Source organism: Arachis duranensis, chromosome 5 (assembly GCF_000817695.3).
Source record: "Arachis duranensis cultivar V14167 chromosome 5, aradu.V14167.gnm2.J7QH, whole genome shotgun sequence".
NCBI classification, from domain to species: Eukaryota; Viridiplantae; Streptophyta; class Magnoliopsida; order Fabales; family Fabaceae; genus Arachis; species Arachis duranensis.
Window position 1 is genome coordinate 18742514 of NC_029776.3, and position 27420 is coordinate 18769933.

General features: G+C 33.3%; 4 protein-coding genes across 4 annotated transcripts; all 4 read left to right on the top strand.

The window, feature by feature from the left end:
• Window positions 1-5678: 5678 nt before the first annotated feature.
• On the top strand, window positions 5679-7081 carry LOC107488526 (probable membrane-associated kinase regulator 1). The gene has a single exon (XM_021142385.2). It carries the CDS (start codon window positions 5840-5842, stop codon window positions 6941-6943), a length of 1104 nt encoding a protein of 367 aa, XP_020998044.1. The 5' UTR covers window positions 5679-5839; the 3' UTR covers window positions 6944-7081.
• Window positions 7082-8929: 1848 nt separating this feature from the next.
• On the top strand, window positions 8930-9641 carry LOC107488504 (protein FAR1-RELATED SEQUENCE 5-like). The gene is made up of 2 exons (XM_016109260.1): window positions 8930-8974; window positions 9111-9641. Exons 1-2 carry the CDS (start codon window positions 8930-8932, stop codon window positions 9639-9641), a joined length of 576 nt encoding a protein of 191 aa, XP_015964746.1.
• A 51-nt stretch (window positions 9642-9692) lies between these two features.
• Window positions 9693-10694, top strand: LOC107488502 (protein FAR1-RELATED SEQUENCE 5-like). The gene has a single exon (XM_016109258.1). The coding sequence runs from the start codon at window positions 9693-9695 to the stop codon at window positions 10692-10694; it is 1002 nt and encodes a 333-aa protein (XP_015964744.1).
• A 5568-nt stretch (window positions 10695-16262) lies between these two features.
• Window positions 16263-17356, top strand: LOC107488501 (uncharacterized). Its single transcript, XM_016109257.1, has 3 exons — window positions 16263-16647; window positions 16737-17108; window positions 17205-17356. The coding sequence occupies exons 1-3, from the start codon at window positions 16263-16265 to the stop codon at window positions 17354-17356; spliced, it is 909 nt and encodes a 302-aa protein (XP_015964743.1).
• Window positions 17357-27420: the final 10064 nt, after the last annotated feature.

Here is a 27420-nt window from a genome sequence, read left to right on the forward strand (position 1 = left end):
ACCAATAATACCCAACAATCCTCAACAACCACAATAACCAACAATAAAAAATCATCATCAATATATGTCATCAAACATCATAATTATTAATATTCTTCATTCCAACCCACCATAAATATTTTACATTAACTCATCACTTTAATTTCTCAAAATTCTCATTATTCATCAATATAAATAATCATCATCAATATTCATCAACATCAATAATCTCCAACAATCATCATCATCCACAATAATCTCATACACCAACAATTAAAATCAATTCACATATAATTACTCATACACCCATATCATTCAGTCTTATCTTAGGGTCAACTAGCCTAAGTTTCCATAAATGTTACATATTACATAAAGAAAACTGAAACCATACCTTGACCAATTCCCAATATGCTCAAACACCAAACTTGATTCCAATCAAGCTTCCACAAAGCTCCAAACCATCAAAGCCACACCAAAAACCACCACAAACTCTAAAAACAAGCTTCATACATACAACATAACCATACATCAACAACTAAAGCTCATACTATACCAAACCATAAGGATAAAGAGATTTCTTACCTTATCCAACGAGATTAGGGGTAAAACCCGTCAATTACCCCCTACTAGAGATCACCTAAACAACCAAAATCACAAAATCTACTCAAAATCATAACCTCAAAAATGCAAAAATCTAGGGCATGAAACTGGGAATTGAGACGCGGTTTCTTACCATGTTTGCTTAAATAGAAACATAGATCTCGACGAGATCTTCGTGTGGCCGCAAACGGCTCGTCAATCGGAGATTCGCATCAAAAGTGATGGCTTTCGAAAGGTTGAGGTGAATAGTGCAATTTCTTCCTCCTCTCCTCTCTTTAAAACCGTGGCTCTCTCATCAAAATGGGGGAGAATGGGCTGAAATGCTCATTAAATGAGCTTATATATGTTGGACCTTGGGCCCGGTTCAATCCGTTAGCGTTTTTGGTCCGTTTGGCCCACTTTGGGCCAAAAGCTTTAAGATTAGTGCCCGGTTTTTAATTTTAAAATTATTTTTGTTCTTTCAAAACAATAAATCATTTTCAAAAATATTATTTTCCAAAAATACGCAGTACTGGACAAACTAGAGCCAGTACTATCAGCTTAAGTGCCAGTACGCATTTTTACAAAAACTCTTCGAAAGAAATACATTTTCCAATTCAGAAAAATTCACTGAAATCAAATTTCACATTTTTATTTTCAAATTAAAACTAATAAATTTTGAATCTATTCCGAGTACTAAAATTATTTTATTAAAATGATTTTATGTGAAAACGCGGGTTCTTACATCCTCCCCTCCTTAAAAGATTTTCGCCCTCGAAAATCCAAGTTATACGATATATCCCCATCAAAGTGCCCTACCGTGTCGATGTTCCCTCTCGCCTTCCGCTGCGTCACTCTAATTATCGTCATCAAGAATCTGAAACTTCTCTTAAAACAAATATTGATTTTTTGTAACATTTTCTAAAACCTTCAAAACAAGTTCAATATCATTGAGTGGTGGCAGAATTTAGAATTGGAGTAGCTGAGATCATTGAGAGAGAGAGATGGGGGAGGGGGCAGAGACGATGGTAGTAGTGGTGGAAAGAAGGGTAGTTTGAGAATTTTATTTAATTTTTTAGAGTTTGGATAATTTTGTTTGCAAAAACTATTTTTTATGAGTGCAAATAGTAATTTTCATCTTATATAGATAGATATGTCAGCGTTTTTTAATTTTTATAGGTAAAAATAGTAATTTATTCTAAAAAAATGTAAAAAAATGTGACAAAAAAATTTATTCTATTTGTTGAACTGAAATTATTTGTGTATGAACTTCTATGATTTTTCTTGAGTGTTATGATAGATAAAAAAATAGTTTAATAATAAATTTGTAGGTTTGCTATTTGATAGTTAGTTTTCCAAAAAAAAAAATAATTTAGTATTTTAACATATATTAATGTCATACTTGTCATTTGTCAAAGTAATTGTTATGTTGTCTAAAAGTGTGTACCTAATTTACTAAAAAGAGTTAAAAATAAATATTTAATTTTAAAAGTATAAAAATAAATAATTATTAAATATTCAAAATTTATCATAAAAAAATTAATTAAGTAAAAGTTAGACACTAAATTATAAACACTATAAAATTCATCATTTGCTGGCACCTAACACCAAAAAAAAAAGAGGTTTAATATTTTATTTGTAATAAAACACCAATTACAGCTCCTCCCTACAAGCAATTTTATCAAAACATGACCAAACTTGATGGGAGGAACAATTTTCAATCTTAGGTACTATATAACACACTCATATATTTATTAGATTTTTTTTATTGTAATTAGTCGAATTCGAACCCGAAATCTTTAGATAGAGAAAGAGATTATATTTTTTGAGTTATAGTTTATTGGTAGGACACCATTGATTACCGTATCTTTTACCTGAAGATTTTTTTTGGGCCATTTCTACCTGCTGCTAAGTTGGGCTGTTTCAATTATTTTGTTCTTAGTTAACAAAGTAATTTATCGGCCCATGATAAAGAAAGTAGTCTATGGGCTTGTAGTTTTGACTGTATCTACCTGCAAGCTATTAAGTTGGGCCGTTTCTACGAACAAGTGCTTTTGTAAAAAAATAAAATAGAAAAGCGGCTCAAAGTTTTGTTTGGCAAGTTTTTAGTTCTTATTTCCATTTTCGTTATAAATATTGCAATTGAGTCTATCTTAGTTTGTTTCTATTCTTTCCAAATTTCCATGTTTTTGTTGTGTACCTTAGATTTTTCCAAAAACATATCAGCTTTGGTTGCGCTGGGAGACGCCAATAAAGAAGGGTAGCAGGGTGTTTTGGTGAAGACAAGTGATGGGTGATGGTATTGCTCCACCAAAAAAATGTTGTCTTAAGTTTCTGTTGCGAAGGAAGTGCGGTGATAAAGATGAATAATAGTGCTAAATGTCAATTATAAAAGCCATGAATAAAGTAATTACGACTTAACAGATCAAAGTCATGTCATGTTTAATTAATATTCAGAAGCAGATGGTCTCCTAATCATTTCTTTTTCTTGTAAGCAAAGCATCATGGCAAGTAATGCCACGAATTGTGCGGTGAAAGCATATGCACCATTGAATAATTTCTATCCAAATAAAATCACATGACAATAAGTAACTGGACACAACACCTAGAGAGAAAGAACAATCTGAATCTGCATGAGAAGAAAAAAGCAACTATAATTTTTAATTACTAATGCTACGGAATTAAGGCTAATTTTTTTATATGAAAAAAATATTGATATTTTTGTTAAAAATAAAATTATTTGATATAATTTATATGTAGATAAATTTTACATGTGGAGAGTCAACCCATAAAATACATGTTAAATACGTGTTATTATTCTGGCAAAACATAGAGTTTGTATTGAATACGGATTAACATTCTGACTAACATGCATGACACTTTTTTTACACATTTACCGTGTTATAATATACTTTAAATATTAATATTCAACAAAAACATCTTCATCTCTATATTAAAAAGTAATCTCTGCCGAATTAATTGTAGTTCAGTAACCATTGATGAAAAAAACTGCTGTCGTCATGAATGCAAAGGCAGCTCTATGATTAAGCCAGTGTACTAAAAATATTCTGAGTGAAATAAATATATATAATTAATTAATAAAGTTAAAAGTGTGCCTGAGTGTACAACTAAGATTTGAATCATCGCACCGCTTATAGCACTAATTACATTGTTTATCTTCTGCTAATATGTAAATTAATACTAAACAACTAATCAACCTTCCAATCGTTGGCAGAGGCTGTATCGTAAATATTTTTATATGATGGTGTGAAATTGTTATTTTTTTAATCAAAGATAAAAAAAAACTCAAATTTACAATTTCTAAATGAATACAGGAAATTATGCTATTTAAACTATAATTCATTAGTATGTGAAGTTGTTAGTTAAAAATTATTAAATAATTTAATATATTTTACTAAATTATTATCAAATAACTCTACGAATTTTCACCTAAATAAATATGAAACCGGCCTTTTGTTTTTCTCCAACCATGTTTAGCCCTCCTAGTTTCACGTTTAAAGCACGTGATGGCCTCTAATAACAAAATTAACGACACATGGATATGATCCACTCAGATCAAAAGACGTTGCATAAACTCCACCTATCCCATGTGAGACCCTTCAGATTCACATGAGCCATCAATAGTTAGTGGTACAATCAAATTTATTTTAGCACAAATACCTTATGCTAGCTATCACCCGAAAACATACGACATAGGTTAAATACTTAAATATTCAGTCTATGTTACTTTGTCAAGTTATGATATTTTCTTTTGATACAATATATATCAGTTTATTTTGGAGGGGGAATTAAGGTGCACCAAAGTGATGGATGTTTAATGAGGGATATCCACATATCTTAGAAATACATAAGTGGGGGGAGTGTATGAGAATTTGCGTATATATCGGTAATCTATAACCAGCAATCCAGCATGTAGATTTAGCTGATAATTAAGACGATACTCAATTATATTATCATGTGGGAATGATTGTATTATATGAAAAATATATATTACGTAAAAAAATGTAACTCAATTTTGCCTAATTTGGTAGCTTGACTATTCTTCTCAAAAGAAAAAAAACAAAAAAATACTAGATGACATGAATTCGTATGCAAAATTTTCTGTCAAATATATGTCACGGTTATACACCTAAAAGGAAATATATACAGGTTGAGGTCATGGTTATTGTTAATTATAGTCTTTTGTAATCATACAAATTGCTCACACAGTTTAACGGAAAGTGACGATTGAATAAAACTCTCCCTAAAAAGAGTAACTTAAATTTTAAATGTTGGATGTACATAATTTTCGTATTGAAAATTTATACCAAGAGTGCTTAAATAATGAGAATAATATGTGAGCGGCTCATATACTAAATTAATTTCTAAAAGGAAAAGTATATGGAACCAACTAATAATCAGCCAAGAATGAAACAACATAATTAATTATAATTAGTTTTATTAATTTATAATTTAATTTATTTGTTAAATTATTGTTGACCACGTTAGTGTAGGAGAGAATCATGGAACAGATACTTTGATCATTCATTAGTTGATTCCATATAATTAATTATGTTTTATTAATGCGTAACACATGAAATATAGAAATCATATCCAAAACCATCCAATTTACAAGAAAAAGAAACATCCGTGTGCCTATTAGTAGCAACATTCGGTTACCAATTGGCTGATTCTTGGCTTATATAGAGTTGGCTCCCTAGCATTGTTGTTTCTAAAAATATTATTTATATACTAAAATCATTCATTAATATATTTATATATAAATACATGTGTTATTCAATTTAAAATATAAAATAAAATATATTATTAAATTATTAAATTAAAAAAATTAAACTAAATAAATTAAATTAATAATTAAATAATAAAAATAATAAATTTTGATAGTCATAGTCTTTTTTGTCTTCTTAATAAACTTTCTAATATAAAATTAGGTGATAAATGCAGAGTGGACATTTATTATAATTAAAAAATTATAAAGCATTAATAATTTAGTTAATGAGAAAGTTTAAAAATTATATTTTTATTAAAATTTAACTATGAGATGTAATCCCATACTATTAATAATGAATAATGGACGATTACACCCTGACACTCCTTAACAAAATTTGATATTGGGAGTCCCCATATTTTCCGTTGAAAGCATTGTATAAGTTGAAGGGATGAGGTCTCTCCCCAAGTTTGGGTGTGAGTCTGAAACCCATGTCATGTGAATGCCTATCATACAACAAAACAAAGAGAGGCTCTCTTGAGTCTCATAATAATGGCAAGTGGGAGGAGGAGAGCACTCAAAGACTCCTCCTCAACCAAGTCAAAGTCAAAGTCATACACACTTCCCTCCTCACCCTCCCATTCATTCTCTTCCTCCTCCTCCTCCGACTTCGAGTTCACCATCTCCATCTCCCCGCGCAAATCCTCCGCCGCACTTTGCCCTGCCGATGAGCTATTCTACAAGGGCCAGCTCCTCCCTCTCCACCTCTCCCCTCGCATCTCCATGGTCCGCACTCTCCTCCTCTCTTCTCCCTCCTCCTCCTCCTCTGCCGCCGCCCGCGACTCCACCGGCAGCACCACCAGCACCAACTCCTCCTCCTCCTCCTCCTTTGCCAGCGACCTCGCCCTCTTCCCCGACTGCGACTCCTCCCGCCCTAGCTCCGTGACCGACGACGACGAGCTCAAGCGTCTCCATAACCCTTCCAAGGAGTATCCTCACTCCCAAATCAAGAAGAACCACCCTAATAGATACTTCTCCTTCTCAAGATTCTCCTCTGTTTTCCGCAAGGACACCACCACCACCACCACCAACAAAGTGTGCGAGACGGAGCATCACCACCATGTGGCTGCTTCTTCTTCTTCCTCCTCCGTGAAGCGAATGAGCGCCACTGCCAGAGATGTCATAAGGAAGTACTTGAAGAAGGTGAAGCCTCTTTACGAGAAGCTTTCGCAGAAGCAACAGAGAACCGGGGAGTTGTTGGCGGAGGGCGGTGGTGCGAGTGTGAATGCAACCACGACGACGTCTTCGCGCACGGTGTTGTCTCTGTTAACGACTCTAACAGAGAGATCCAAAACAGAGGGTGGTTGCAGTGGGAAGAGAGGGATGAAGGAGAACGTTTCTGGTGTTCTGTCTCATTCTTTCTCCGGGAACCTCAGGTACCCTCGGAAGAGGAGAAGCTGCGTCTCCAGTTGCCCTTCTTCCATGAGATCGTCGCCCAGTCATTCCGGCGTGCTCTCTCAGGGCGGCGCCAGAGCAGGGATGCATTTCGGGGATTCTTCTTCCATGGAAGAGTTGCAGAGCGCAATCCAAGGCGCAATCACACATTGCAAGAACTCTTTGATGCAGAACAAGCTTGACACTGGTGCAGCTCAGTAACGAAAGAGAGAGGTTTTAACTTCCAATTTGATCATGCTCTTAATTTCATCTTCAATATTCGTATGCCTTCTTAGATCTGATGAATTCTGATTAACCAACCATGTTCAGAAAACAATTTCAGCTTCTTCCTTTTTTTTTTCCTTGCTTGTTTTTGTCATTTTACATTAGAGACTTAGATTCTAATTGTGGGAGTGAGGTTAAAAACCTGCATGTGACTTATTTGGAACGTCCTTTTGGATTTGCTAGTGTAAAAGATAGCATAAGCTTAAAAGTTGTAACTTTTTATTCTGACTATATAAATAAATATAAATGTACCATATATATCCACCGTACCAGTGGCCTTGGAAATTTGAGATGTGTGTTGTGGACTATGTTCTATGGTACGGTAGTGTGTATGATGAGCAATGCTAGGAGGTCAGCAATTTTTGTGATTGTTAGCCATCAACTAGCCATCAATGATGATTTGATGGTGTGAGATTGATGTGAGATTTCATCCGATGGCTCACCTTTCTCTGCTGGTTAAATGCTGGCCAAAATTCAACAAAATTGCTGGTCCCCTAGACTTTTCCGTGTATGATATGATTATTATAACCGTGACTTCGTGGTGGTAGCAATGTAATTGCACCAGTCTTGGTTCTGCAAGCAAAATTGGCATCATCTGAGTTGGAGTTTTGTTGCGATATGATTCCATTTGTAACGTTACCTGACCTAGCTAATATCAACCTGTGTTTATTAAAATATTTATAATGGAAGTAATATTTTAAAATTTTATTCGATTCTAGATATTAATGGGACTTGGTTGGTGGATCTATAATAAAAGTAAGAATGGTACAATGTGGGGGTACGATCGATGATATAATGCAAGCATCGTAGTAGTTCAATTGTTTGTGCAGCAAGGACTTGATAGCATGCATGTGCGTAAGCTTGAGTTCAGCTCTTTCCATGGGATAAGGCGTTATATTTAAATAAATGTGCATTTATTGTTCATAGAAGCTGATGGGAAGGTTCTATGTATCTTCGGTCCTTGTTGCGGTAGCTGTGATGAGTGTTGACTGTTCAACATAAATTTGCTCGTAATCTCTCATTTTCGTACAAATCTGGCGGAGGAAATTTTTTTATTTTTAGACTAATAATTTTTGGTATTTTTTTTAAACTCATGGCAATTTTGTGGGTAAATTATCTTTGTATATGTGTCATTATCTCAACTATTGATTAAAAAAAATTCAACCTTTTATTAATGCATTCATTGGTTATAGCAAAAGTCTTTAATGAACATATACTATAACAAATACTACATTAATTATTGTATACATATACTATACAGTGTATTGGAAACATTTGCAATTATAATTTATAATCTCTAATTTATTTTTCATTTTAAAAAATATCCTCAATCACTTCCTGAAATTCTTTGGAAAACGCTTAGAACCCACTACCCACTGGTTTTTTTTGCCTTCGTTCTCCACCCACTACTCAGCCCTAAAATTTGTTATCCTAGAACCCACTACCCAACCCTATTTGGTTTTTTCGCCTTCGTTCTATACCCAGCGTCCATTTAGCAAGAATGATCTTCTTCGAGTAACAGGTTCCGGAACTGGTGCTCTAGTTCCGTCGGATAGGCATCGACGTCAATTGAGGAGAGGGCGAACGCTAAACTGATGTGGCTCCGGTAGAGAAATTTGTAGCTGAACTTCTGCTTGATCCGAAACTGTGGCTGGTGGAAGCTGGTTTACTAACATTCGTTTTTCGGCTGCCTTCGAATTAGGTCATCGGATTAGGTAAGGTCACCTCCCTCCGAGAGTGCATTTTTTATCCATTGAGTTGTCATCAAGGTATGTCCGATTAAGTTTTTTTGTTAATCCAGATTAGTTTAATTTGGATGATAGTCTATGCCTTTTAAACGGTTCTCTGTTTAGGGTGTTGGGTTGCTATTCTGTAATTTAGAAATTAAGTAACATTATCCAGTTCTATGCTGTGGCTAGGTTTATGGAATTGAAATTAAAACCTTATACTGGGGTTGAAAACAATTGGGTTAGTTTAATTAATTTTGGTTCATTTAATTTTACATGCAGCTTAGTTTAACTTCCCGTAGTTGTTGTCATTGGCTCTGTTTATTGACATTTTTGGGTAAAATTATGGCAGGGGTTAAATTTTGTCCATAAACGAGGATGATGTGAAGAATGATTCTGATAATGATTTGGGTGATGATTTCGATTATCAACCGAATGTAGAAGATGATGCTAAAGACAACAATGTAGATTCGCTGGATTCTACTAGCAAGAGTGAAGAAGTTTGTGGTGTAAAAAGAATAGCAGATTTAATGGTGGAGGATGTTTGGAACCTGGAGTTTAGGACAGAGGATAAGACCTGCCAATTTTATAACGCTTATTCTTGTTGGCATGGATTTGTAATGAAGAAGGACGACGTGGTTAGGGATAATCAAGGTAGAATCATTATTAGGCAACTTGTTTGCAACAAAGAGGATTGGAGGAATATGAGGTATCTTGATCTGGATGATAGATCAAGGGAGGCAAGGTCACTAACGCGAACCAAGTGTCCAATTCGGCTTAGGGTAAAGCTTGACTATGACTGCGGTAGATGGAGGGTATCATGTTTTGTGGAATCTCACAACCACGATCTGACGCAACCCCCAATTTGCGCATCTGGTTTTGGCCAATTGTCGTCTCACTGTCACTGATAAAGTCCAATGAAAAATCTTCATAATTTTGGTGTCAAGACCTGCCATATTATGGGGTATATTGCATTCCAGAAGAGTGGATATCGTCATGCTGGCTTCACACGCAAAGATTTATACAACCACATTGATCGTTATCATCGGTCAAAAGTTAAAAACGGGGATACCAATGCGGCAATAAACTATTTGATTGGCAAGTCAAACAACGATTTGCTGTTCTTTGGAAAGTATACGTTCACTAGTGATGAAAGGCTCGAGCATATTTTTCGGGAAGATGGGCAGTCAATTATCGACTATCACTGCTTTATAGATATTGTTGCCTTTAATTCAACCTACAAGAAGAATAAATACAACAAGCCTTTGGTCATTTTCTCCGGATGCAATCATCACGGGCAGACTGTTATCTTTGGCTCCGGCCTACTATCCGATGAAACCACAGAGACGTATAAGTGGTTGTTGGAAACCTTTGCTGAAACGATGGGTGGAAAAAGTCCTAAAGCAGTAATAACTGACGGAGACCTTACCATGCAAGATGCAATCAAGAATGTTCTTCCTGATGCGACCCATCGGTTATGCGAATGGCATCTGCAGAGAAATGCATGTGAAAATATAAAGAATCCTAATTTTCTGCATTATTTTAAGGGTCTTATATACGATAACAACGACCACAGAGACTTTGATCGGAGATGGACAGCCATTTTGGATAAGCACAACCTTGTTGGGAGTACCTGGATGGAAAAGACGTACGAAACTCGAGCGATGTGGTCCCATTGTTTCCTCCGGGATAAGTTTTTCGGTTACATAAGGACGACATCACAGTGCGAAGGTATAAATTCTCTCATCAAATTTTATGTTAATCACAAGAACACCCTCATTGACTTCATGCATAACCTGGATAGGGCCTTAAAGGAGTATAAAAACAACAAATTAATAGTTGACTTTAAGTCTCAGTGCTCAGAGCCAGTGATGATTACCTCGTTGGAGGTATATGAAAGATCTGCATCATGTTACACCTTAATACATAACCAAAACTCAACCGGGATGATCGTGAATTGATACATGCGTACAAAATTCGACCTATAATTCGACCAATTTTTTCCTATGTAACACGATTCCACAAAAAAAGATGACATATAAACGAGCAATGAAGAAACTACTTAAAATAAGTTAGAAGACAAACTTACATGATGGCCACAGGTTTCAGGGGCACAATTGTAGACACCACTACTATCTTGGACGATGGCACAATCTAACCAGTACATGATAAGACCTGCAATAAGCCATACACTCATTGAATATTACTATATAAGAAGAAAAACAGATCAACTCAGTACATGGTAAGACCTGCAATAAGCCATTAGCACTCTATAACAAACTCTAGGTTGCACTTTACCTGTACGGCCACGTCTCTGAAATGATCAACCCATTAGCACTCTTTCTTTCACTTTGACTTAGAAAGTAAGAGGAATTCAATAAAGTGCATGAAGGGGTCAATAAAGTCAAACAAATTTAGCAAATAAAGGATTCAGCAATAATGACAAGCTATGATTTTTGAAAAAATCAGATCTTTCATTTGGAGCATTATACATCATCTGCAAGGGGATAAACATGATGATCTACAACTTCAATACCTGATGAGCTGATGCCTTTGAAATCCATTATGGTAACAGACAGGCTAGCTTATTTAAAGTATCATAGCTGGTCTCCTTTGATTTACCCCAGTCTATGACATACACAACATCATCTATGGTGATGCTACTCTCGGCGATATTTGTTGCTAGGACAATTTTTCTACAATGGAAAATTAACAATCATCAAAGTTACAAAACCTGACAGTTAATAAAAAATAGCAATTCACTTTTTACTGAACAATTGATGTATATTAGAACAAAGCAGTGGCCAATCATCATGGTCAGATAAACTACAAGTGTTAAGATTTATTTAGGTTCAAGGGATTAGGAATTTCAAAACCTATGCAGGAAAATTTCTGAAAAGAAAGCAATTAAACTTAACTAACAAGTTGCAATTCACCAATTTTCCCAAGCCTCACATAACATTCTAGTTGAGTTTCACCTTCTTCATTCTCTCATTTGTTCATATTTATGCTGCACACTAGTATATAAGAAGAAAAACAAATCTTGTCAATTATTTATTGTGGTGGCTGCATGATTTGTCATGGAAGTCACCAAATCATCAGTCTATATTGTCATGTCCTTCTCCTTCCTACTCTTACAGAATTGCCAAAGATTGAGTTATAATATGACTACAATATTAAGCATTCATGTCATTAAAAAAAGTTGTTATTTTCTGGTATTCGGACTGACTTACTACAACATATTAGCCTTCAGATGCTATTGAAATTAGTAGGGAACTTCGATAACTAACTCACAAAAATATATACCATAAAACATATACATATGTATAGGTAAAACAAGAACACGTAACTAGAAACATAATCAAATTCCAACCATGTTGCCCATATCTAATAAATGTCATCGACAATTTTTGCTTTAAAAACTTTAAGCAATTGTGTGTCTACATTCTAGTAGAAAAATCTAGAAAGAAGGCAATTATTGTTAAGTTTCTGAACCTAATAGATGTGTTTCAGGTTCTAATCTTCTTCCTCAACTCTACTTCTCTGTTTTTCTTGTTCAGCAGCTTCGTTCTCTAGGTTTACTATTCTTTCCTCTACATGTGCTATCAAGTTATCCATTCACAAATGTTCTTCAACATGATTCTACTTTCCATCACCCGATTTCCTTGTAGCCTCCCCCGTTCTGACCCTTACAGTGTGGTCATCAACCCAGAGAAAGAATTTGCAATGTGTTTCTGTCACCTAAACCAAATAAAATACAATGAATGTACGGTGGTACAAAACACTCCAATTCAATCTAATCCACATATGTCACTGTAATTAATTCCTAAAGTTTAAATCTAAGAAATCCTTTCAAAATTTTAAGCCATTTTTTATATCAGATCAGGTTCCATGCCAATTCATGTCACAATCAACATTTTTAATCTAGGTAGATCTATTTTCAATAAATCAACTTTTTCTAGTTCTCAATCATTCTTCAAAATTAACCAGCACTAATATCAAATCATATACAATATCAACCCAATTTAATAGCAAATCACTTAGAAAATCAAATCATTTTCATAACCAATAGGCATGCCATTCCAAACAATTCAAAATCACTTCCACAACAACTTGAGCTAGGAAAAATAACCAAAATCTATATTCTAAACCTCCATTCCAAAAATTCAAAATTTACCCAATTTTAACATAAACATAGTGATCATACATGAAGAATTGCGTGCATACCTTTAACAACGGGCATCCAAAAAATAGCCTATTCGGGTTGGTGTCTGTCTTCGACATGTAACATATGGAATGTTTTTCACAGAAGCATTTTAGGGCCACACCATCTTTTAAATCCCCAGGTTGCAGCGATCTTGAACTTGCATATCCAGCTATCAGTTCCTGTTGTCCGCCGGCTTCGCTTCTGCCTCGTCTCGTGTTTGAGGAGCATGCATCACTGGCCATCAATCTGATTAACATTTAACACCACCATGAATAACTATTATCAACTATTGCATTCAAATTTGAAATAATCTGCTTCGATCAACGGTGAATAAAGAAAGTGAATAACAGAACAAATCACGCAAAATTAGTTGTGAAAATCAACAAAAAAACAAACGAATTAGCTAGAAGAATAAGCAGTATGCCTTACAATGGTTTTTTGAGAGGGTTTTGCACGTCGATCGCCGGAACTATTCCCGGCAAGGGGATAAGTTATGTTCTTCGACGGTTTCGAAAATACTACATTCTACCTGTGAATCACAGAAAAGGACACCCGCGTAACCTTAGACGAAGAAGCAGTATGCAGGGTCTTCGACGGGGTTTGGAAAAATGTGTCCCTGACGATGAGTCACCGAAAAAATCAGAGGAATGAGGTAGAAGAGACTGTGGACATTACAACGGTATTTGGGGAAGGTTTTGCGAGTGGGTCGCTGGAAAAATCAAACGCATCACCTACATGAATGATTGGAGGAGCTGTGAGGTAGAAGAGGAAGCTGTGGACATTACAGGGGTATTTGGAGAAGGTTTTGCGAGTGGGTCGCCGGAAAAATCAACGGCATCACTTGTTGGAAGGGTTGGAGAAGCATGGAGGTAGTAGAAGAAGAAGCACTGAGGTTGAAGAAGAAACAGTGCCTTCGAAGTGTATTTTGAGAGGTAGAAGAAGAAGAAGCTGTAGACATTCAAAGGGTATTTGGGGAAGATTTTGATTTGTATGGTATTTGGGGAGGGATTTGTAAATCCACTATTTGCACATTGCACCCATTTATATTACAGTATAAATACATTATGTGGTATAATGTAAATAATATAAAATACAATATAGTGTGAACACATTTAATGAATGAATTAATGAAAATGTTGAAAATTTTTTTGATCAATGGTTGTGATGATGACACATAAGCAAGGGTAACTTACCCACAAAATTGTTATGGGTTTGAAAGTAATCACCATAATTTTTTTTAAGGTGATACTATATGTAGGAACATTTTTAACAAATAAAATTTTATACATAACAAAAATTTATTGATAGTATAAAGATTGTTGCATATTGCATATAAAGTTTTGTATATAATATATAAATTTTATTGCGAATATATTTAGTTAGTTGAGTGAGTTAATGTTTTAAATATGTGATTTTTCAAAATTTTTTATTGCACACCAATATTTTTATGTATACACAAATATTTATATATTGTACACTAAAATTTATATGTTACGTATATTTTCTTAGTTGGATGTCAATATTTAAATATGTAATCTTTTAAAAAATTTTGTACTTGTCACCACATTTGTTATGTTGTGCAGAGTTGTACATCAAAATTTGAACATATATATAAAAAAATAAATATTTATCAAAATTTCTGTACTCTAATTCCTGAACATATATATAAATGTCCAAAAAAAACTGTATTGTTGAAGAATCCTTGCATACACAAAAATAATTTGGTTTTTAAAAAAATTGGCCCTTTAACTTTACGGAAAAACTATTCATCCATGTATTTTTTATATGGTTGTTAACCAAGTAAGTTTCTCTACACACGTGTCCCCCATCCTCACTCGTTTGTCATACACGCGCTACATATTACTTGTTGCAACCTAAAGCTTTGCTCAACGTAAACCTTCTGCTGCAAGGTTAACCTACGTAAACCTTCTGCTGCTTGCGTTCTTCCTTATTGATCTGCATTGCCTTCGTCGTTCTCCTCCGGTCGCGTTCATCTTCTTTTTCTTATTTCGATCTGGTTACATCGCATTTATCTTCTTCCTATTCTTCTTCGTTTTCTTCTTCGATCTGCACTTCTGAATCGAAACAATAAATGACTCAACTTCAAATCAGGAGAGCAATTTGGATTACTCTTCTGAAATGAATCAAACTGACAAAGTTTGGATTATTCAATTTTGAATCGAATTGAATGGAATATAATTGCTAATTTGAATTGAATTAAATGGACGGAGGTGTACTGAATTGAATTGAATTGAATTGATAATATGTAAATTGTAGGCAGAGTTATTTGAATTTGATTTTATATAATGGATTATGTTTTGTTCACTCAGTACTATACAATTGTTTCACCATGAGTACTGTGTTTGGTTCATTCTGTAGAAAGCTGTTTGAATTTGATTCTATATAATAGATTATGTTTCGTTCACTCAATACTACACAATTGTATTGTGTTCGGTTCACCATGAGTACTATGTTTGGTTTACCATGAGTGCTATGTTCGGTTCACCATGAGTACTGTGTTCGGTTCATTCTGCACTATCCAAAACTCTTCTTCCTCACCTTCTACTACTTCTTCACCAGAAAGAGAAGGAGGAAAAGACAAAAAAATATAGTAGCAACAACAACAAAAGAATGACGATAGGGTTTCAGGGTTTAGGATTTTAGGGTTTAGGGTTTATGGGTTTAGGGTTTAGTGTACAGGAGTTCAGTGTGTTTCAAACTTTCGGTTTGCTCCATGTATTAATTTCGGTTCACCGTGGTCATGGTTGAGGGTTTAGGATTTAGTGGTCAGGGTTTTAGGTGTTTAGGATTTACGGTAGGGTTCAAGGTTTAGGGTTTAGGGTTTAGGGTTTGGCATTCAGGGTTCAGAGTTCAGTGTTCAGGGTTTGGGTTTAGGGTTTAGGGTTTAACGTTCAGGGTTCAGAGTTCAGAGTTCATGGTTCGCGTTCAGGGTTTAGGATTTAGGGTTTTAGGGATTTAGGTTTTATGGGTTCAAGGTTCAGTGTTCAGGATTCTGGTTTTAGTGTTTAGGGTTCAGTTTTTAGGGGTTCAGTGTATTGAATTGAATTGAATTGATAGTATGTAAATTGTAGGGAGAGTTATTTGAATTTGATTTTATATAATGGATTATGTTTCGTTCACTCAGTACTATACAATTGTTTCATCATGAGTACTGTGTTCGGTTCATTCTGCAGAAAGCTGTTTGAATTTGATTTTATATAATGGATTATGTTTCGTTCACTCAGTACTATATAATTGTATTGTGTTCGGTTTACCATGAGTACTATGTTCGGTTCACCACGAGTACTGTGTTCGATTCACTATGAGTACTGTGTTTGGTTCATTCTGCACTATCAAAACTCCTATTCCTCACCTTCTACTCATGGTTCTGAAAACCGGACCGGACCGGCCGGTTCAACCGGAAAAACCGGGAACCGGTCACCTAACCGGTCCGGGTAACACTAATAACCGCTTGGCAAAAAACCGTGACCTCCATGCAGCAGCATACTTTTTGAATCCAGATTACTTCTATAGTGAGGGGTTTGTTGAGAAGGCAAATATCTTGAGGTCTTTGCTTGATTTATTTGATATTGAAACTCTTTGCGATGACTCGGTTGCGGCAATGCAAGAGATACAGTTGTATCGAGATCGAAAAGGAAGTTTTGGAAGGGAAAGTGCATTGAAAGCAATTAAGAGACTTGAACCTGGTAAGTATTTATATTTCTATGTTTAATTTACTTTGAATGTTTTTTAAATATTGAATGAGAATTGATGGTTGAATTACATATTCTGGTAGGTGAATGGTGGAGGCTACATGGTGGGAGTGCTCCTAACTTGCAAAAAATGGCAATTCGTCTTCTTCATCAAACATCTTCATCATCCGGCTGCGAGAGGAACTGGAGCCTCTTTGAACAAATCCATTCAAAGAAGAGGAACCGATTAGAGCATCAAAGGCTAAGTGACATTGTTTATGTCACTTATAATCTACGCCTTCAATCTAGAATGCATCGCAAGAAGAAGAATTATGATCCAATTGACATTCAAAGCATTGACACAGTAGATTTTTGGGTAATGCCGGATGAAGGTGATCCTGAATTTACTAATGGAGACATCGAAGGCATTGAAAATTTAATTTATACGGATAATGCTATGCCTTCATATCCTACAGGTGATTGAAATAGCAAAACTTGTCTCATTTCCTCTCAATATCTGATGTAAAGTTGTAACTTTAATTTTTTCTTGGTTTTCTATTTTATTTTATTAGATGGAGGTGATGTGGAACTTGATGTGGATTTCCCTAATGTTGCTAATTCTTCAAATACAGCTTCTTTTGGTGGTACTTCTGATGATGGTGGCTTTGGATTACCTGTTTATGATGGAGATGTTGGAACACTTAATGATAATTATGATTTTTGATGAGTTGCACCTTTGATTAGTTGAAAACTTGCTAGTAATTGTATCTTTTGAATGTAGAACATTATGGGTTTGTCATTATGTACTTTTATTTTTTGTTTACTTATAAACTTTGATGTTTGAAGTTGTTTGTGAACCTCTAATATTAAGTAATGGATAATTTATTATGTGAAATATTAAATTTTATTAAGTTAGAGATCATTGAATTTATATATTTAAGATTATTTTAAATTTTTTAATAATTTTATTTAATATTTAATTAAACCGGTTGAACCCCGGTTGAACTCCGGTCGAACCAGTGAACCATTGAACCAGTGACCTCACCGGTTTATTGACCGGTCCGGTTCTCGCAACCTTGCTTCTACTGCTTCTTAACCCTAGAGAGAAGGAGGAAAAGACAAAAAATACAGCAGCAACAACAACAAAAGAATAATGATAAGGAGAAAACACATGAAGAAGAAGGAACGCGAAAAGGAGGAGAAGGAGGAGAAGGAGGAACGCGAAGAAGAAGAAGAAGAAGAAGACGCTCTGTGCGTAAACGAGCGTGAGAAGAAGAATAAGAAGAAGCGCGCGAGAAGAAAAAGAAGCGTTGGGTAAGAACGATTTCGTGTGTGTTGGGCGTGTGTATTTCACGTTTCATTTAATGGTATTAGATTTTTTTATGTTGGACTAACTTGGTTACATGGATGTGTAGCATCCCCGTTAACTTTATTCTTTTTCTTTATATATGGAACCTTTTTACAATTTTTTTTGGATTTTTCTAAAATATGACAGCAAATTTATTTCTATATTTTTAATAAAAAATGAAAAAGATAAATCGTCAGTTGCAATTTCTATTTTTTTTTCTTTTATAAAAGAGAAATTATTGGGTCTGATTTTTTTTAAAAATATTGAAAAAATCGATCAAAGTGATTTCTAAACTTTTTAAAATAAAAATATCACTTGAAGCCAATTTTAAAATTTTTAAAATTAAAAATTAAAAAATGAAAATCAATAGGCGCAATATGTGCACACGGCCAGACACACACTGGAAATATAAATGAAAACTAATTTTTAACCAATTCTCTCATAAATAGAAAGGTTGGCTACCCTTTATGACATTTTGATTGTTATTGAAGGAATTGAATTAAGTTATCATGATTAATACTATTTCTTTAACTTGAGTTTTTAAAAAATTAAATTATAACAAAATCATTATTTATTCAAATTACAAGAATTGAAGTCCTATATTACAATTTTTTCTATTCTCCCAAATCACTCGATTCCTGAAACTATTTCAGAAAAAAAAATCAAAAGTTGAAAAGAAGGGATAAAAAAATAAACAAAAATTAAATAACAAAATTAAATTACGGTGCATTAATTATATGAAATGTGAAAAATTAATGGCTATGTTTAGTCTTAGCTTGGATATATAAATCAATTATTGTAGAAGAAAGACAAAAGAAAGAAAATTAATTCTTTGTAGAATTATATAATAGTGATTTGATGCATGAACCAAAATATTTAATTTTCTACTGGTATAATTTTTTTCTGATTTGATATATCATCACCAGTTGCATAATTTGTTGTCATCAAATTCTACTACTTGTTTAATTTGTTCTCTTACCATGTGCTATATATGTTCAATATGATAATCAGTAGTGAATTTTTTGGTTGCATCCATACATTTATATGCTGCTTATTGATATAATTTTTATTTGGAATATATTTTGGAGTATGTGATTTAAAAAATTAGAAAAAATTGCAATATAGAACTTGTTTGAAAACTCTTATAATTTGCATAAATAATTTACCAAAGTTAATTTATTTTATTTTTGAAATTTAAATTTAAAAAATTATTAGTGGTAATTATGATAATTTAATTTAATTTAATTATTTTAATAATAATCAAACATGTCATAGAAAAAAAATTAATTTTTTATTTTTAAAATATTGATTAGAAATTAAATTACCTAAGAAAAGTAGGTAGATGGTATTTCTCACATGCATCCATATTAAGGTAATTTATAGCATATACTCATGTTATAATACAATCCTCATGTAATATTTTAAAAATATTTTATTATTTTTTTTGTATTTTAATCACTATAAGAAAGTCACTTAATATTGTTAGATTTAGCAACAAATTTATAAAAAAAATTCATTAGTAATCTATTTACCGACGAATTTAGCGATAGACATAGATTAATAAATCAGACAATAAAAATCTCGCCGGTAATTATTTATCGATAGATTTTTTGTTTGCTGTTAAATTTTTAATTGACAAAATTTTGGAATTTATTACTATAAATTCGACGGTAATATATTATTTATTAATTAAAATTTTATAATTTTATATAATAAATTTTTTATAATTTTTCATTAAAATTTTATAAACAAATTTAAACATGACTAAAAAAGCAAAATAATAATCACTCTGGTAAGAAAAAAATAGTAAAACTTAACAATGCTTGTATTTCTTAATATATGTGAGAAAATTTCACATATAACCAAGTCAGATAATTCTGAAGCAAAGAGATAATATTATATTAGCAAATATTTTGTATAGTAATTAAAGTTGTTAATCTTTATATAAATATGCACAATTAACAAATACATGTAATTACAAGGGTAAATTATCGTTTTGGTTTTCAACGTTTGGGGTAAGTTATAAAATTATTCTTTAATATTTTAATTGTTCTATTTAAGTCTCTAACGTTTTAAAATTGGCTTAATATTGTCCTGCCATTAGAGATCCGTTAACAAAATTGACGGCGGAATAAAATTGAGACGATTTTGAAACGTTAGGAACTTAAATAGAACGAAAATGTTGGGGGACAAAAATGATACATAGAAATAAATTTTAATTTTAATTACAATAATATCAATTTTTTACTGTACATAATGTTCAATTATTTTTTAATTACATCTAAGTAAATTACACTTAATCACATTACTTTCATTCTAAATATTTTTTTATATTTTTATATTAACTTATAATTTTAAGTGTAAAATTATAAAAAAATAAATTTATTTAGAATAAAAGTAATGTGATTAAGTGTAATTTACTCATATGTGATTAAAAAATAATTGAATACTATGTACAGTAAAAAATTGATATTATTAAAGGATAAAACTAACCTTTATTTTTATGTATCGTTTTTGTCCCCAACGTTTTCATCCTATTTAAGTCCCTAACGTTTCAAAATCGTTCTTAATTTTGTCCCACCGTCAATTCTATTAACGGATCTCTAATGGTAGGACAACATTAAGTCCATTTTGAAACGTTAGAGACTTAAATAGGACGATTAAAATGTTAGGGATAATTTTGGAACTTACCCCAAATGTTAGGGAAAAAACGATACTTTACTCTAATAACAATTATTCTTCACATACAAGTAATTTTTTTATATAAGTTTATACAAATCATTTATATTCACGCGCGCACATTTTTTTCGTGTCATTACTGCACGTTCTTCTTCTTCGTTATTTTTCTCTATTGTTATCATCATCATCAACACCACCTCTTCCTCCTTTTCCTCCTCCTTTTTTATTGGAACTCCTCCTTTTTCCTCCTTCTCCTCCATCATTAGTTATCTCGTTATTAAAGATAATGAATAATTTAAGTTTTGATTGTCAATTGATCTAGAACAAAATTGATTATTGTTTGAATCTAATCAAGTGGCTGAGGTATGGTTCGATTCCAGTTAATTTTTTCGTTAGTAGTTTATGGTTCTGTAGGTGAATAATGTTTCATCGTTGATGGTTTGAATTAAATGAAATGTAAAAATTCTGCATTAAAAAAATATTTTTCTGTATTTGCAGCAAATTTGAGTGTAATACGAAGATATTTGGGTGTAACACGAAGATATTTGAGAGTATTATTTAAGAATTTTCAGTGTATGTGTGCTGATAAGTTCTGTATAATTCACAACTCTTTTTCTCACTACTCCTCATATTCTGCTGCTTGTTCTTCTTCTTTTTCATCATCATCATCATCATCATCATCATCATCATCATCATCTTTTTTTTCTTATTCATCTTATTTTTTATTTTATCTTCTCAAATTTCTTCTTGTTTTACTCTTTTAATAAAAATAAAAACAAAAAAATAAAATAAAGAAGAAAAAAAATACATAATGCTGCAAAATTACTTGGAAGAGGATGAACTTACATTTATTCAACTAAAAGAAAGAAAGAAATAAGGAAAAAAAGAAGAAAAAATACAGCAATAGAAAAAATATTTTTCTGTATATGTGCAGCAAATTTGTGTGTAACATGAAAATATTTGGGTGTAGTACGAAGATATTCGAGTGTTTTGTTTAAGAATTTTTTGTGTATGTGTGCTAATAAGTTATGTATAATTCAAAACTCTTTCTCTTCCTCTTCCTCATCTTTTGCTACTTCTTCTTCTTCATCTTCTTATTTCATATTCTCATAATTTTTTTTGGGAGAAAAAATCAAACAAAGAAAAAATACATAATGTTGCAAAATCAATAGAAAGAGGAGGAAGAAAAAAAAGCAAAAACAAAGAGGAGAAACATAGAAAAGAAGGAGAGGAAGAAAGAAAAGGAGGAGGAGAAAGAAGAACGCGGAATACAAAGAAAAACAACATAATTTCACGCGTGCATTATTTAAGTGACTTGTATGCCAAAAAAACTTGTATGTATAATAGCACTCATGTAATAATAGTTCAAAATCACTCCTAACTAGTAGTATCCCATATTTGTAACTTTATGTGTTTGCCATCCTATCTTAAAGACTTAAACATATAGATTATTACATTAAGTGTTTTTTTAACATGAACAGAAAAATACACATATGCTTGTGTTCAAATATTTTACATTAACAAAGACTTAAACATAAAGGCAACCCAATACAATAAAAATACCAAATAAATTTTAGACATGAAGTATTTTTTAAACTTATTGAATGAGTACAAGAAAATATATTCCAAGTAATCATATATTTAGTAAACGATATAAGTACAAGGTAATAAATGTCGAAATATTTTAGATATAAAGGTATATATACGCTAATCCAATATTTATAGAAATGTCAAAATTTTTTGAAGTGTAGAGATTTTTGCGGAGACTGTTCCAAATGGGACCCGAAGGGAAAGAATTTTTTCCATAGGAATGGAATGTGGATTAAAATTTTTTCGAGACAGACGCGAGGATCTCTACCCCGTCATCGATAATTTCTTAAATTCATAAATTTACTTAAATATCTTTAATTTATTTTTAACATAGTGGCTTTTAATAATTTTACCTATTGAAAATCCTAACCCTACTTTATTGAATGTCTTCCCATCTCTCATTCTCTCTATAGTCACTATGTCGTCCCCAACTCCCCATCCCAGTCCCAAAAGTCTAAAACTCCCATAGCGTGTCCACACTCTACAATTACAGCTACAGTACCATACTCCCTCACCAGCTGCCATCGGCCACTCCTACTTAATGCTTATCGCAGCGTCATCCTTATGGCATCACCGCATTGTGCTTTCTCTTCGGGTGCAACATCTTTTTCCCTCTCCACTCCTGCATGATTATGTAAGAACTGGAGAATCAATTAACTATTTAATTAAAATAAAATAATAATTTAATATTCCGAAATAGGTTGAAAGTGATAAGAAATATTAAATTAAAAAATTTAATTAAGTAAATAAAATTTAGTATAAAAATCTTATCTATCGCGAAAGGGCGCGTACCGGCTTAAATTGTCCGATATTGTGAGTGAAAAAATTTAATTAATGAGTAGATGAATTTAAGAAGTTGACTTTTATAAATTAAAGAAGATAAACTATTTAGAATAGAAAATTGGACACTTAGTTAAAAGTTTTGGCTCGAGGTTGGACCAAACAAACCAAAACGCAAATCGGACCCAAGTTGGGCCTAAGCCCAACATATATAAGTCTAATAAAGAGGTCATTCAACCTCATTCATCATCAGGCGCTGAAGTGAGGAGAGGAAGAATCAACCCTTTCTTTTACTATTCATCTTCTTCTTTTTTGGATCATAATTTTTGATCTGGAATTTCAATTGATGAGCCATTTGCGGTCACTCGCATCTCTCTTCGAGTTTTTCAATTCTATCTAAATAAAGTGATAAAAAAAATTTGAAATTCCTTACTCCCATTCTCTGTCCTATGACAAATTCGAGTTTTGCCTTTGTTAGATTGAGATTTTCATAGTTTTGGTTGTTTAGGTATTATCTAACTTGGGTGATTAGAGGGTTCCATCCTAAATTTTGGTGGGCAAGATAAGACAAGTCTAAATCCTAGTGGTTTGTTGAAATTTTGAGTCCAAGTGTTGATTTTTGGTAATTGTATGGTATTAGATTGAAATTAGAGTCGATTTGGTGAATTGGATTGCTTTGAGTTGAACACTTGTGGCTGAACTTGAAAGCGTGTGAGGAGGAGGTCTTTGTGGTGGTTTTGAGCTTGGAGAAAAATTGGTTAAGTTACGGTTTAAGTTTCATTTAAATACCATGTAATATGACATGAAGTCCTAAGTTAGATGCCCCTAAAAATATGATTGAATTGTAGGATTAGATGAAATTAAATGTTGTAATTGATGAAGTGTTGATTTTTATTTTGATTTGGTCATTGGTGGTTTATGAGTTGTGAGAATGTGGTATGAGCTTGATAATTGAAAATATAAATTGATGAATTGATGAATTATTGAGTTGATATATTAATAAATTTTAGGTCGAAGGCTGTGAAAGGTAAGTCCAGGTAAGTGCAATAGATTGAAATGTGTGAATTTGGTGTGAATTATGCTTGGATTGGTAATTATTGGATTTGGTGTTAAATATGCAAAAATTGGTTGAATTGTTGAGTGATTGATTGAAATGATTTGGAATAATAGATTAGGTTTGGATTTGGACAAAAATGAGTGGCTAGATATGTGTGTTAGTGGAATGGATATGAAACATTTTGATTCCAAATATAGGCTTGAAAACTTGATTTTTGGATGGCGAAGAATTTTGGAAATTTGAGAAGTGTTGGTGGTATGGGTAGAATAGAGGTTTGATTTTGTGTAAAATATGTATTTCAAACTATTTTGAGTGTGTTGGCTTGGGTTCAAATGGTTTGATTTTGGAGGAAGTGCAAATTCGATAAATGACTAAGTTTTGGCGGAAACATATTTTTTAGCCAACTCCGGCGTGCCGTAATTCAGCCCTTAGAGTTAAAAATTCAATAAAATTAGATTTTTATGAAAGTCTATTTAATGATTTTTCCAAGGGTTCAAAAATGGTAAAAATAATTTCTAACGAAAAATTTATGTGTATTTAAAATTTTCAATAAAAAAATGAATTTCTCCAGCATATAAGCTTTTTGAGATTATTATATGCATGCGTACATGGTGGTGTCATGCAACACGAGCATTGGCCATAATGACCACTTCCAAGTACTCATGCGTACGCGGACACGGTATGTGTACATGACTTTGGATAATTTGAGTTCGTGCGAACACGGAAGTGGCTTGCGTACGCAAGCCAATGCTTCTGTCAGGGTACTCGCGTACGCGACTATGGTCCGCGTACGTAACATTGCCAAAAGTTGGACTTACGCATACGCATGACCATTTTGTTTTACATAAATTGTGTTTTTGAGTTTTTAACAATTTCTCTAACTTTCTAAACTTCCGTTAACATTGTTTAAGATCTCCTAGCTAGTGATAGGCTCTGGAATGAGTAAGAATGTACTAGGTGAATTAAAAGAGTATTTTATTTTCAGTTATAAGTCTAGAGCCAGTATAATAGAGGGTAGAAGAGTTAGGAACGAGACCTAACGAGTCGAGATAGTGAATTGAAGAAGGATGGATCATGATATTGAGATATGATGATGATGGTTTATGATTAAGATATAATGAGGATGATTATGAGAATGAGAAAGGATGATGATTGAGTATGAATGAGATATGGTGATGACTAATGATGATTATGATTATGAACGGAGTGAAATGCAATTGAGAAGGAAGTCAATAATGGAATAAACTCTGATTTGAGATGTACCTGTCTAGGTAGATGCAGTAGAGTGATTCTACTTGCTCAGGGATATGGTTGAAATGTACCTGCCTGGATAGATGCAATGGCATGGTTCCACTTGCTCCGGATTTAACGATGACGGTAGTTTCATCCCGCTTGCAGAGATTATGAGTTTTGACCTGGCAAGGATCGTGGTAGTGTATCGCTTGCCTAGTGTTGTTGTGAATGTGAGGATCATGGTTATTTACTGCCCATGGGTTGTGAAATTGTGATTTATACACCTAGCAAGGATCGTGATGGTGTACCGCTTGTCTGGTGTCATTATGAACATGGGGATCATGGTTATTTACTTCCCACGGGTTGTGAAATTGTGATTTATGCACCTGGCAAATATCGTGGTGGTGTACCGCTTGTCTAAGATTGTAGTTGAGGTGAGGATCGTGGTTATTTACTGCCCATTAGTTTTCCAATTGAAAATCTTGTGAGGATTGTGGTGGTGTACCGCTCACTAGGTGGGGATCGTGGTAGTTTACCACCCACCAGTTTTCAAGAGGATGATATCCGGGTTTCCTATCGGATGTGTCAGGTTCTAGCAAAGTAACCGACACGTGAGCTCATGATCAGTAGGATAGACATGCATCATTTGCATTTGATTGATTTGTTTGGGTTTTCTACTTGTCATGGTTTATTTACTTGTACATATTAAATGACTATATTCTAATTGCTTTATTTGAAATTACTTGTGTATTACTTGATTACCTTGTTTGTGTTTGCATATCTGAGAGGTCCCTTATGCTGGTGTCGATTGACGCTGAGGGTTATTTTGTTTGGTGTTTGGAGGATTATGAAACTTGGAGAAGGATGAGTTAGATTAGAATTTTTCTAGGATAGTTATCTGATTACGGATTAGTGAGAACTTAGGATGGAAATAATGATGTGTGAAGTTTAGGATTGCTTAGTGAGTTTTCTATTGCCTTATATTGTGTTTATTTGGCATTTTTACTGTACTGAGAACCCATAGGTCGAAGGTTCTCATTTCCTATATATCCACTGTTTTTTAGATGCAGGTCCTGGTACTCGCAGTGAGCTGGAGTTCATCTGGAAGACGGCGAAGCTTATCTTTAATTCTGTTTATATTTTGATTAGATTTCTCTCGCTTTTATTTTGGAAAACTTAGGTTTAATTACTCTATCAGTCCCTACATTTCACCGAATTTTTAATTAGGTCCCTATACTATATCAGATTTTGTAATTAAGTCCTTACCGTGACAAAAACATAAAAATTAATAGAATATTCTGTTAAATTATATAGAATATTCAGTAAAATATTAGGCATATTCAGTTTGTTTAACAGAATATTCTATTAATTCTGTCATTTTTGTCACGGTACGTACTTAATTACAAAATTTAATATGATATATGAACTCAATTGAAAAGAAAAAAAGCATAGAGACCAAATTGAAAATTTAGTGAAACTATAGGGACTGATAGAGTAATTAAACTGAAAACTTATGATGTATATGTATATGTTCCCTTTTGAAACCTTCCCTATAGAGGCTTTTGAAGTATTTTGGGAGAGTTAGCATCTGTTATCAACTGTTTTTACTACTGTAACCCTAGCTGACCTAAACTTCACAGGTAGTGTCTAGTATCTATTATACTTATGATTATATACATATATTCTATTTTTTCTTGATTCTTCCTTTAAGCTTTTACTTAACTTTGTTTCATGAACATGTTATATCTTTTGTGTGTGTTTGTGCTTGCGATTTTCTTTTACTCTTTCAGGCTTATCGTTTAATAATTCCTTCTATATATATACTACAATTCCACCTTGAGTCGTACCACCTTATTATCATTCTCTTATGACTCGAGCATAAGGATTTGAAAGTTAGAGTGTTACAGATTGCATCCATTCTTATCACCATCGCCGTATCCATTCTTGTCACTGCCACCATCTCCATTCTCCTATCTACCACCTCATCCCACTGCTCCGCCCTTTCTTTGTTGTTCATCGTCTGCTCGAGAGCATTGCCGTACAGGTACTGGTTGTCCCTCTTCTTGTCCTCTTCCTCCTCCCCATCCACTTGACTTCAGGT

Bases quoted from the DNA above. Each gene is read 5' to 3' on its own strand.
- LOC107488501 (XM_016109257.1), top strand. From the start codon at position 16,263: ATGAGTACTGTGTTTGGTTCATTCTGCACTATCAAAACTCCTATTCCT. The intron at 16,648-16,736 runs GTAAGTATTTAT...ATATTCTGGTAG, and splicing joins AATTAAGAGACTTGAACCTG to GTGAATGGTGGAGGCTACAT. The intron at 17,109-17,204 runs GTGATTGAAATA...TTATTTTATTAG, and splicing joins TATGCCTTCATATCCTACAG to ATGGAGGTGATGTGGAACTT.
- LOC107488526 (XM_021142385.2), top strand. From the start codon at position 5,840: ATGGCAAGTGGGAGGAGGAGAGCACTCAAAGACTCCTCCTCAACCAAG.
- LOC107488502 (XM_016109258.1), top strand. From the start codon at position 9,693: ATGGGGTATATTGCATTCCAGAAGAGTGGATATCGTCATGCTGGCTTC.
- LOC107488504 (XM_016109260.1), top strand. From the start codon at position 8,930: ATGGAATTGAAATTAAAACCTTATACTGGGGTTGAAAACAATTGG. The intron at 8,975-9,110 runs GTTAGTTTAATT...TCCATAAACGAG, and splicing joins CTGGGGTTGAAAACAATTGG to GATGATGTGAAGAATGATTC.